The sequence below is a fragment of the Pelophylax lessonae genome (assembly GCF_965119305.1).
Source record: "Pelophylax lessonae genome assembly, chromosome: 7".
Classification (NCBI taxonomy): Eukaryota; Metazoa; Chordata; class Amphibia; order Anura; family Ranidae; genus Pelophylax; species Pelophylax lessonae.
In genome coordinates this window covers 263,295,952-263,309,301 of record NC_138774.1, presented here as the reverse complement: position 1 = coordinate 263,309,301, position 13,350 = coordinate 263,295,952, and the positions used below count along the sequence as shown (strand labels likewise).

At 44.7% G+C, this 13,350-nt stretch overlaps 1 protein-coding gene across 1 annotated transcript in view; it reads right to left on the bottom strand.

Annotated features, from left to right (window-relative positions):
* Positions 1-3,028, bottom strand: part of PSMB7 (proteasome 20S subunit beta 7) — a 118,830-nt gene extending 115,802 nt beyond the window's left edge. The window contains exon 1 of the mRNA XM_082263335.1: positions 2,880-3,028. Within this exon, the coding sequence (XP_082119461.1) occupies positions 2,880-2,941 (62 nt within the window). The 5' untranslated portion in view covers positions 2,942-3,028. The remainder of the gene's footprint in view (positions 1-2,879) is intronic.
* Positions 3,029-13,350: the final 10,322 nt, after the last annotated feature.

Below are 13,350 nucleotides of genomic sequence, written 5' to 3'. Positions count from 1 at the left end.
AATACTAAGTCATGTTTTGCTTGGGGATCAAATACTTATTTTACTCACTGAACTGCAACTCCATTTATAACATTTGTATCATCAGTGTCTTCTGGATTTTTGGTTGATATACGGTCTAAAAATTATAGAACCCTTGTGTCTTTGTAAGTTGACAAATGTACTAAACCTGCAGGGGATCAAATAACTGTAGACAGGTGTGCGCCTTTCCAAATCATGTGGAATCAACTGAATTTACCACAGGTGGACTCCAATCAAGTTGTGGAAACATCTCCAGGATGATCGGTGGAAGAGAAGATGTACCTGAGCTGAATTTTGAGTGTCATGGCAAAGGCTGCAAATACCTACATGGGATTTTTTTTTAATTTTTAATAAATTTGCAAAGATTTGAAACAAACGTCTTTCATGTTGCCATTATGGGGTATTGTTTGTAGAATTTTGAGGAAAATAATGAATATAAAGTGATACTAAAGTCTTGTTTTTTTTTTTTCTTTAAAAATAAACTTGTTATACTTATCTCTTCTGTGCAGTGATTTTTCACAGAGTAGCCCAGACCCTCCTCTTCTCGGGTCTCTCGCTGGAGCTCCTGGCCTCTCCCTCCTGCTGAGCGCCCCCACAGCAAGCAGCTTGCTATGGAGGCACCTGAGCCGAGCTGCAGCTCTGTGTATCCACTTAGACACAGAGCTGCGGTTCGGCCCTGCACCCTCTCTCTCCCATTTCCATGGAGGCACCCAGTGCCCTGTCGGCGCTCCTGGCTCCTCCCCTTCATCGGATGACCCCACGGAGAGCCATTTCCATGGAGGCACCCAAGCGTGCCCTGGTTGCACACTCCCGGCTCCTCGCCTTCATCGGGTGCCCCCATGGAGAGCTGTTTCCATGGAGGCACCCAAGCATGCCCTGTCAGCACTCCTGGCTCCTCCCCTTCTTAGGGTGCCCCCATGGAGAGCTGTTTCCATGGAGGCACCCCAAGCATGCCCCGTAGGCGCTCCTGGCTCCTCCGCTTCATCGGGTGACCCCACGTAGAGCCATTTCCATGGAGGCACCCAAGCGTGCCCTGGTTGCACACTCCCGGCTCCTCGCCTTCATCGGGTGCCCCCACGGAGAGCAGTTTCCATGGAGGCACCCAAGTGTGCCCTGTCGGCACTCCTGGCTCCTCCCCTAAATCAGGTGCCCCCATAGAGAGCTGTTTCCATAGAGGCACCCAAGCATGCCCTTTCGGCGCTCCTGGCTCCTCCCCTTCATTGGGTGACCCCATGAAGAGCTATTTCCATTGAGGCACCCAAGCGTGCCCTGTCGGCGCTCCTGGCCCCTCCCCTTCATCGGGTGCCCCCATGGAGAGCCATTTCCATGGAGGCACCCAAGCCCGCCCTGTCAGCGCTCCTGGCTCCTCTTCTTCATCGGGTGCCCCCACGGAGAGCTGTTTCCATGGAGACACCCAAGCGTGCCCTGTCGGCATTCCTGGCTCCTCCCCTTCATCGGGTGCCCCCATGGAGAGCCGTTTCTGAGTCCTGCTGCTGCATCTATTGACAAAGACTAGGGACCCATGTAGGGATGCACCGATCCGATATTCGAATACTGGAAAAATAGATGGATCGGTAGAATTTAGCAGACCCATGGATGATCCGGGTCGTCGCTTCTCTCCAGGCTTCTGACCCTCCCTCAATCACTTTAATAGGAGAAAAAAAGCTTTTACTCATCTAATTCTACAGTTGCAGGCATTCTTCTTCTCTTTATGGGGGGGGGGGGGGGGGTCGTCTTTCTTTCGTTATCCATATCACTGGCTGTGTGATGTGGACATTTCCTAGGTATCTGCCGATCCGGAAGTATTATTTTGTTATACGCTCACAAAACAGTACTTCCGGATCGGGATATGCGATTTCACAAAGCAAAAGATCGGGACCAAAAAAGTCGGATCGTGCATCCCTAGACTCAGGCCCGCTTTGGTGTCACTGGATTTGATTGACAGCAACGGGAGCCAATGGTCCCTGCTGCTATCAATCTATCCAATGAGGACAGAGACATCGGCTGTCATGCACATCGCTGGCACGGATGGGCTCAGGTAAGATAAAGGGGTAGCTCTGGGGGCAGCTGCAACAAAAAAGGTTTTTCACCATAATGCATTGAATGCAATAAGATGAAAAACATTGAGACTTCACAATCCCTTTATTAAACAGGCAGGATATTTAATGCAGAAGACACACACTAGTGGCTTCATTTAGACGTGCAGTGCAGCTGAGCCACATTTTTACCCCCCCCCCCCATACTGCAATAGTCAGTAGACAGGGATGTTTACAAGCTCCGTGCCCGCTGCCAGGTTTGAATGACACGTATGGATCGGTAGGCAGCAAGGATTACAAAACCTAAACACAGAAGCTAATTTTGCAGCATGCAATGCTCCTGGAGATCCCTGGACTTCCTGTCTCATGGTGACAACAACAGGAAGAGAGAGGAAAATCCTTCCAAAGTGAGGGAATCACCAGACCTAGTGTCCCCAATGGAAGATTTCCCCTCTGTTCCTGTTCTAGTAAATACCCTAAACACGTGGGCTTCTCTGTCACTGACTCTTGGTGATGGCAATAAACAGGACAAATAGAGAAGGCGATTCTCACTCAGGGGGACACACAGCAATAAACCCTGACACCCTCTCCACTCACTCTATCCAAACCTACATATAATGCGGCCTTCAGTTATAATGTAGTCTTTCCATTGTATGATATCGGATTTCTCATCGGACACAGTGTAGATGTGCACAGCACAAGCCGCCAGGCTCTCTATAGAGGAGCTCCCATCATACAAAGCTCCCTCCAATACACTCTGCACTATTCCAGCCCCGGGTCCCTCCCTCCGGTACACCGTCTCCTCTCCCCCCCGCCCCTTCTCACCGCCTGCAGTTCCCGAACTGAAACCCGCCAACGGGAGCAAAGCGCACAGTCACGTCTGCCATCTTTCCTGAGAGTAAAGCGACTTCCGGTGCCGGGCGACGTGCTCTGACCACTTCCGGTTTCTGTTGTTCCGCTCCCGATTCTCAATAAAGTTCTTCAAAGTGCAGAATCACTGGAGGGGCGTGTCCTGCGCTGTACAACGTGAGGCGTGCTGACCTCATTCTCACAGCACTTTGTGTGGATCAGAGTTCACTTCCGCCTTACACTGTACAATACACAGATATTAATAAAGATCATTCACACTAAAAGAAATATGTGAAGTTATTTGTTTTTATACTTAGTATCTGAGTAATTTTTACCTCCAATTTAAAAAAATAAATAAAAAAAAAAAAAAGTTTTTAAAAAGAAATTTTGGCAAAACTTTTTTTTAAAATTTTGGATGAAGTAAGTTGGGGAGATTTACTTTGGCTTCCTTTCCCATAGCCAAGCAGGAAGTGAGAGGAAATCCCTACAAATTAGCCACTTCTGGGAAGATTTTACCCCCTTATTGACCAGGCCCTATTTTGCAATTCGGCACTGTGTTACTTTAACAGACAATTGCGCGGTCATGTGACGCTGTACCCAAATAAAATTGATGTCCTTTTTTTCCCACAAACAGAGCTTTCTTTTGGTGGTATTTGATCACCTGTGCGATTTATTTTTTTTGCTCTTTAACCACTTAAGCCCCGGAAGATTTTACCCCCTTCCTGACCAGGGGGTATTTTGCGATTCGGCACTGCGTGACTTTAACGGACAATTGCGCGGTCGTGCGACACTGTACCTAAACGAATTTGACGTCCTTTTTTTCCCCACAAACAGAGCTTTCTTTTGGTGGTATTTGATCACCTGTGCGATTTTTACTTTTTGCGCTATAAACAAAAGAGCGTCCATTTTGAAAAAATAACAATATTTTTCACATTTTTTATATGAAATTCCCCCCCAAAAAAATGTAAAAATCAAAATTTTTTTACATTTTTGGCCAATTTGTTTTACGCTACCTATATTTGGTAAAAAAAAAATCACAATAAGCTTATTTTGATTGGTTTGCGCAAAAGTTATTGCGTTTACTAACTAAGGGAAAGATTTCTGTCATTTTTGGTGTTTTTCTTTTTAACGAGTAATGGCGGCGATCTGCGATTTTTTTTTGCGGGACTGCGACATTGCGGCGGACAGATCGGACCCCTGACTGACATTTTTGACACTTTTGGGGGTACCAGTGACATTACTACAGTGATCAGTGCTATAAATATGCACTGTTACTGTAAAAATGACACTGGCAGGGAAGGGGTTAATTTTATTGGAGAGGGAGGGGTTAATGTATGCCTGGTGCTTACTAACGTGTGTGGGGGGAGGTGACTGAGTGACACAGGGACAGATCGCATGTTCAGCTATGCTGAACCCTGCAATCTGTCACTCCTTGTCACTATGGAGATCCACCCACTCTGTTTACACAAGCAGGCGGATCTCCACACTCAATTCCCTGACGATCGGGGAAGAGCGGCGGTGATCACTGCCGCTCCTCCCCTGGCCCGACTCCCGCTGTGACTGAATACAGTGGGAGCGAGCCTCCGGCGGCGCGCGCGCGCCGCCGACAGAGGGGAATGTCTGGCGACGTAGGCCTACGTCACCAGACGATAACGAGCCACTTTGCCGCAGTAGCAGCTCAGTGAGCAGCGGTAAAGTGACTAGGCATGCTCAGAGATGAAAGAACAAAACAATCCAACACATGGCATCACTTCTGAAGGTGAATTCTGTCGTATGGGAATTTTCGTATGAAAATAACCTCTTCACTTTCCACATCAGACTAGCATGCAACAAAAAACGGAGGACAGATCGTTCGATAATCTGATTGTGTGTCTACGGGGCTTTACTTTAGCTTCCTGTCCCATAGCCAAACAGGAAGTGAGAGGAAATCCCTGCAAATTAACCACTTCTGGACAGGAAGATTTCCCCCCTTAATGACCAGGCCATATTTTGTGATTCGGCACTGCTTTACTTTAACTGACAATTGCGCGGCTGTGCGGCGCTGTACCCAAATAAAATTGATGTATTTTTTTCCCCACAAACAGAGCTTTCTTTTGGTGGTATTTGAGCACCTGTGCGATTTTTATTTTTTGCGCTATAAACAAAAAAAGAGCGATAATTCTGAAAAAAACAATATTTTTCACATTCTGCTATATAGCATTCCCAATAAAAAAAAATTTAAAAATCAACATTTTTTAACATTTTAGGCCAATTTGTATTCTGCTACATATTTCTGGTAAAAAAAAAAAAAAAAAATCGCAATAAGCGTATTTTGATTGGTTTGCGCAAAAGTTATTGCGTCTACTAACTACGGGAAAGATTTATGTCATTTTGTTTTATTATTTCTTTTTTTTTTACTAGTAATGAAGGCGATCAGCAATTTTTAGCGGGACTGAGACATTGGGGCGGACAGATCGGACCCCTAACTGACATTCTTGACTCTTTTGGGGGAACCAGTGACATTACTACAATAATCAGTGCTAAAAATATGCACTGTTACTGTAATAATGACACTGGCAGGGAAGGGATTACCCCAGGGGCAATCAAAGGGTTAAATGTATGCCTAGGGGGGTGTTTTATAACTGTGAGGGGGCTTGTGAAATCAACACAGGGACCTGTGTTGTTAAATAGGAGGGACACAGGTGCTCTGTGTTGATAGCTGAGAGAACAACGGTTTGCTGTATTTACAACAGCAGACCGCTATTCTCTCTTAACGGGGAGCAATCACGGGTGCCCGGTGGCAGTCGCGGCCGCCGGCCCCGTGGATCGGCTTTCCCGCTGGCAAGTGGGTGCGTGTCCCCAGGATCGCTCCCATGAACCTGGGTACAGGTACAGCGATTCACTGGAACCTGCAGCCGTATAATTGCAGCTGCTGGTCGGCAGGTGGTTAAACAGCACAGTGCTTGTGCTGTCTAGCCTGCCTCTTTATAAACTGTAAAAATCCTGGCTGATCCTGCCACTTCCTCTGTCCCCCTCTCTGTGCTGACCCACGGTAATCATGGCTAACGAGCCTTGACTACCGTGGTCTGCCTGCATGCCTCCATCATCCACAGCTCTCCCCCCTCCCGTCTGTCAGCTTTGTGTGCCTGTGTCTCTGTAGCTCTAAGCTCCCATCCTGCACTGTATATTTGTAGGAAACGATGCCTCTAAATACCTTTTTGTGAAGTGTCTTTAGGCGTGTCACATGACTCCTGGCCGCTCTGCTATTACTATCCAGGGCTACAGCAGGAAGAACCAAGAGGCCACTTTTTGACTTATGCTGGCCATACACTAGCAGAAAAATCGGTAGAAAATCTATAATGGCGATCGCTCGCCCGATATTCTTATAGTTAATAGTTGTCGAACGGTAACGTTTTTCAACTTTCCGGCCTTAAAAAATCGTTTGAGAAATTGGAAATATTTTTGCTGATCTACCGACATTCTTGTGTTTTGTGGCTGCCTTGCCCGAGAACAATCGTGCGACTATTCTTGCGCATGTGCCAAAACCTTCAACCCGGAAGGTAGACATATTAGAGCATGGGTGTCCAACCTTTTGGCCTCTCTGGGCCACATTGAGTGTAGAGAAATTTTCTCGGGCCGCATATAAAATATATACTATAGTTAAGGTATATAAGTAATAAAACGCTGCTGCGCCCCTACCACGCTGCCGCGCCCACCCCCCCCCCCCAGCACTAATTTAACACAACTAGTGGAGTGGATGATCCCCTCCCAGGCAGCCTCTGCCTACAGTTAGTTGGAAACCTCTGTGGCGGTGCCCCCGACTCGACTTCCTTCCTCCCCAGCAAAAAAAAAAAAATTGTCAGGGGGCAGTGGGCCGCATTGCCTGTGGTTCTGGGCCGCATGCGGCCCCCGGGCTGCAGGTTGGACATGCCTGTATTAGAGGATGATCATAATAAAATAAATGTCTAAAAGAAATGTCTGATCCACGAAAACAAGTTTTATGTAAAGCGCATAAGTTCATGTCTAAACTAATCAAACAAGGGCACACTGCTAGTTTTTACAAATATAGAGTATACAATAACCAACCAAAATTGTGCAATAATCAACAAACTTTATTGCAAATAAAGCACAGCATGTCGCAAACAATATAAACATTATAAAACATGTTATGGTCCCAAAAAGACAATGATTGTTATGTATATTGTAATGTTCTACATTTATTTATCTATATTAATAAAATGCAAGTGTCTCTGCGTCCAGTTTCCCTGTGTCCGTGGGATTGCCCCACGGACAGCCGTTGAGACTTCGGGCGGCCGGCCGAAAATGTTGAAGTGGCGGGATGGAGAGGCTGCTGGATGCGGGCACTGATCGGGGCTCCCCAGGACCCTCACCGCGGGACATGGACCTTGAACACAGCGGAGCCGTGCTGCAGTCTGCCAGCGGTAAGGAGTGGAAAGGAGGGGGGAGTGATGGAGGGGAATGGGGCAGTGTGGTGAGATGGGATGATATTTGGGAAGGTGGTATGAGGAGGATGCTGAGCACAGGAGATCGCACTCCATTCTATTCTATCATCCGAGCACCGGGGCTGATCGCTGGGATCACAGCTCCCTCCTGCAGGTGACAGGCAAAGTTTTTTTTTTCTTATTCAGGACATAACAAGTGCAACCAGCACTGAATGTAATATTATTATTATTTTTACAAGTCATTGTAGAATGGCAGCAGTACTTCTGTAGAAGGGGCACCATTGTCATTTATGCGTACATATCACACTCCATTGGATATAAAGTCCGGGGCTGATTATTACTTATGGGGAGATTCAAACTGTTGGAATTAAAAAATCAACAAGATTGTCTTTCTGAGCTCAATTTCTTAATTTCACGTTTTTTTTCTTTTGGTTCTGATCTCTGTGTGCGGAACTTTGGTGTTCAGTAATTGTATTTCTATGGATTTTAACAACAATGCTATTTAAACTACATGTGTATATATATACAGGGCTTTTTTTTCAGCTGGAACGCGGGGGAACGCAGTTCCGGCACCTCTAGCACTGAATGTATGCCATGGCAAGGGGTGCTGGAGGGTCTCCTGATGCTGGAGGGGATCTATTTTTGGATGGCAATCTATTGTTGCTGGTGGAGGATCTTTTTATACTGTGGGTTAATTGTTTCTGGAAGGGATCTACTGCTGGGGAGGGGGTCTACTGTTGCTGGCTGCTAGAGAGTCTATTGATGCTGGCTGCTGGGAGATCTTTTGCTGCTGCTGGGGGTCTATTGCTGCTGGGGGGGGGGGTATATTGCTGTTGGCTGTGGGGGATCAATTTTATTGCATTTCTTGCTATCATAACCAAATTCCATCCATTCCACTACAAAATTATACTTGGCTCTATATTCTCTAAAAGGGGCTGTATTGGAAGCTGGGTAGGGGGTGGATCCAAGTGTCGGTGCTCAGAGGTGGAACCAAGGGTTAGTGCTCGAAGGTGGGTAGGGGGCGGAGACACAAAGTAACTTAGAAAGGGGAGTTCCTGCACCTTTTCTCTGAGAAAAAAAGCCCTGTATATATATATATATATATATAGTTTAAATAGCATTGTCGTTAAAATCCATAGAAATACAATTACTGAACACCAAAGTTCAGAAAAAAAAAAAAAAAAATATATATATATATATATATATATATATATATATATATATAAACTGAAAAGGTTTAATAGAGTATGAAAGAAAACAATATTGTACACCAGGAGATTTGTGTAAGTTATAAAATGGGACCCTGATCAACTTTTCTATTGTATGAATATGAAAACTCAGCTATTCCAACATGGAATTGTAAAATGCCGCATAATGTGGGAAAAAGAAAATCAATCTGTGTATAAATGTATATGTGTTAAAAGACTAAAAAAAGAATATAAATAAAGAGAATAAGTGGGCAAGGGTGAAGGGCATAATTTGCAAAAGTCATGCACTCAAAATAAACAAAACTAGGGGGTTACAGCACTACTACCTCATTTATATATGATATACAAAAAATGTGTGTGTATGCTTTTATTTATATATATATATATATATATATATATATATATATATATATATATAAATATATATATATATATGTGTGTGTGTGTGTGTGTTTATAAGAATATCTTACTATATAAAGTACAAGTGTCTCTGCGTCCAGTCCCTGTGTCCGTGGGATTGCGCTACTGCGAATGTGCCCCACGGACAGCCGTGGGGAATTGGAGCGCAGAGACTTCGGGCGGGCGGCCGGCCAAAAATGTTGAAGCAGCGGGTGTGCGCGGGCAAGCGGCGGGTGCGCGCTCGCACGCGAGAGCCGCTCGGTTACGTCATGCGGCTTGCGCGTTGTTAGAGAAAAAAAAAAAGCGAGAGCCGCTCAGTCTGCGCATGTCCCCGACGTTGCTAGGGCAACAGGGACGCAGAGCTGACAGAGGCTATAGGACTAAACCAAACAGATACATATATACAATTCAGAAGAAGAGTGTTCAACTGCAAGATGAGTTAAACATTACAAAGGCCAAAAGACAAAGAATAGAAAATAGATCTATTGAAGAACAGGAAAATGATGTTAGAAATTCAACATAACCCCCCCCCCCAAAAAAAAAACGAATATTAAAAAAAAAAAAAACTTAAGCAACATTTACCGTACCTTAATTGTTTTTGTTTACTACATCAAAAAAAAAAAAATTGAAAAGTGACATTTTTCACATTATTCTTCTTTAACATTTCTAAAGAATAAATACGATAAAATAGAAATCAACTGCATGGTTGTCCACTTTTTTTTGTACTGGAACAAGTCTGTTTTTACAAATGTTTGACCACATATGTTCTAGCGCCCGTTAATTTAACGGGCTTAACCACTCTGCAACCGCTCACAGTAATACTACTGCGGCAGAGTGGTTCGTTATCGTCCAGCCACGTAGTATTAACGTGACTGGACACTCCCCCTTCTGGGCGGCGCTTGCGCGCCGCCGGAGGCTCGCTCCCGCTGTTTTCATTCACAGCGGGAGTCGGGCCAGGGGAGGAGCAGCGGCGATCGCCGCTGCTCTTACCCGATCGTCGGGGATCGAGTCTGGAGGTCCGCCCGCTGTGTGTAAACACAGCGGGCGGATCTCCATAGTGACAGGGAGTGACAGATCGGACTGTTCAGCATAGCTGGACATCCGATCTGTCCATGAATCACATAGTCACCTCCCCCCCTACACGTCAGTAAGCACCAGGCATGTCATTTTTACAGTAACAGTGCATATATATAGCACTGATTACTGCAGTAATGTCACTGGTACCCCCAAAAGTGTCAAAAATGTCAGTCAGGGGTCCGGTCTGTCCGCCGCAATGTCGCAGTCCCGCAAAAAAAATCGCAGATCGCCGCCATTACGCGTTAAAAAAAAACCACCAAAAATGACAGAAATCTTTCCCTTTGTTAGTAAACGCAATAACTTTTGCGCAAACCAATCAAAATACGCTTATTGCGATTTTTTTTACCAAACATAGGTAGCATAAAACAAATTGGCCAAAAACTTTTAAAAAAATTGTTTTTTACATCTTTTTTGGGGGGAATTTCATATAAAAAAATGTGAAAAATATTGTTATTTTTTCAAAATAAACGCTCTTTTTTTGTTTATAGCGCAAAAAGTAAAAATCGCACAGGTGATCAAATACCACCAAAAGAAAGCTCTGTTTGTGGGAAAAAAAGGACGTAAATTTCGTTTGGGTACGGCGTCGCACGACCGCGCAATTGTCAGTTGAAGTCGCACAGCGCCGAATCGCAAAAAGTGGCCTGGACGGAAGACAGCAAAATCCTCCGGTTGTAAAGTGGTTAATGTCTAGTTTTCAAATAAAGCCGTTGCAGTGCTGTAAATTACATATCAGAGGTGTAAATATCAGAGGCGATACTTGGCTCAATAGTTGTGGAAGTCATCAGGATTATTCTCCTTCAGGTCTCTCAGCAAGGGCATATGTGAATATTGATCACACTTCCTCAGCCATTGCTTGGTCCATTGACTTCTCTTCCTCTTCTTAGCATTTGCCTGTTGTATAGCAATTACTCCAAGCATTGCTATGACAATGGTACTCTCATCTAGTTGATCCATGGTAAAAGTTTCAGGAAAGAAGGTTCTTCAACAAACACACCGATCGTTCTGAAAATGAGAGTGAGTATAACCCGGAAGTTACATGTAGAGGTCACTTTCATGTCGTTATTTCCCTTCTTGTTTCACGAAAAATAACGATAAAATGGTTAATTTATGTTCATGGAATGTTTATCTTTCGACATTTGATCGTTCCATGATGGTAGTATCTATTGCCATTCCGATAAATCGTTTGATTTTAGAAAACTCGCACGGCCGATTTTTCTGCTAGTGTATGGCCACAACTTACATTTCCCATATGTTAAACTGAATGCTACCCTTAGAAGGATCTCATTCATGGTTTTAAAGGGTTTGTAACCCTAAACCATTGCCTTGCTGCCAGCCCCTCTCTTTTAAAGTGGAGTTCCACCCATTTTAGTAACTTTAGATGTATGTAATCCCCTTTAAAACGACTTTTACCAATGGAAACTTTTTTTTTTTTTGCTAGTAAATACCTTATTTTCTTGTTTATTCCTCCTCTCCTCACTTCCGGGTCCGATCGGCGATTACGTCATTTGGCGATTCCCAGGGGGTGCTGGGATTTATTCCATGGCATGAAATCTCGCATTATTACACAGAAGCTGAGCTGTACTGTTTTATTGAGGCCGTGAACTGCCCCGCCTCCGCCCCGCCTCCTCTCAGTGAGCTATACTGCATGTATTGTATTCAGGCCGTGCTCTGCCCCGCCTCTGCCCCGCCTCCGCCCCGCCTCCGCCCTGCCTCCTCTCAGTGAGCGAGGACTGAAGCATTGTATCCTCACTGAGCTCACTGAGAGGAGGCGGGGCGGAGGCTGGGCAGAGGCGGGGCAGAGCACGGCCTGAATACAATACATACAGTACAGCTCTAATGCGAGATTTCATGCCATGGAATAAATTCCAGCAACCCCTGCGAATCGCCGAATGACGTAATCGCCGATCGGACCCGGAAGTGAGGAAAGGAGGAATAAACAAGAAAATAAGGTATTTATTAGAAAAAAAAAAAAAGTTTCCATTGGTAAAAGTCATTTTAAAGGGGATTACATACAGTTATTTAAAATGGGTGGAACTCCACTTTAAGCTCATATCCTGCACTGTATGTTTGTTTGTAGAAAACGATGCCTCTAAATACCTTTTTGTGAAGTGTCTTAGGCCTGTCACATGACTCCCGGTCGCTCTGCTATTACTATCCAGGGCTACAGCAGGAGGAACCGAGCTCTCCCTCTGATGTCAGCCGGGAGTCACCGCCAAGATGTCCGCTGGGCAGCCGTGATTGCTCCCCGTGGAGACAGAATGGCGCTCTGCCATGTCTGCAAACAAGACAAATACAGTCTCCTGCGCTTGAGTGCTGTGTTAAAAGGACGACTGTTTACTTGGCTTCTAGGATCTTGCTGCCCTCTCAGGACGATGGGTATCCATACAGACTGCAAACATAGAAAACAAGAGAAGGGCGCACCGACCTAGCGCAATATCATAAAACATTTATTGAAAGATCAAGATGGCTCTGATGAAGAGGGTTCTTCCTTGAAACGTGTCAGCCCCATCACCACGGACGTCTTCCAGTCCTCCTGCTTTATCGAAAAAAGTACTTAAATTTTGGAGGTCTCCGGATTGCAAAAATAAATCTTTCCCATGTTTACCTCGCATGTTTGTGAGTACTATGTGTGGCATGTGTTTTTATCTTTCAATAAATGTTTTATGATATTGCGCTAAGTCGGTGCGCCCTTCTCTTGTTTTCTATGTTTGCAGACCGTTGTTCTGACAGTGATGAGCACAGGGATCCTGTGTTCCTCCTATTTAGGAACACAGGTCTCTGTGTTCATCCAGCAAGCCCACCCCCACACAGTTAGAAAGCACACCCTAGGGACACATTTAACCCTTTGATCGCCCCTGGTGTTAACCCCTTCCTTACCAGTGTCATTATTACAGTAACAGTGCATATTTTTAGCACTGATTACTGTAGTAATGTTACTGGTACCCCCCAAAAGTGTTAAAAATGTTAGGTGTCCGATCTGTCCACCACAATGTCGCAGTCCCGCTAAATATCGCTGATCGCTGCCATTATTAGTTAAAAAATTAAAAATGACAAATCTTTCCCGTAGTTTGTAGATGCGAAAAACCAATCAATTTACGCTTATTGGGGTTTTTTTCCAAAATATGTAGCAGACTACATATTGGCCAAAAATGGTGAAAAAAAAAGATTTTTTTTTTATTGGGAATGTTTTATAGCAGAAAGTAAAAAATATTGCTTTTTTTTTTTCAGAACTGTCGCTGTTTTTTTGTTTATAGCGCAAAAAATAAAAATCGCACAGGTGATCAAATACCACCAAAAGAAAGCTCTATTTGTGGGGGGGGG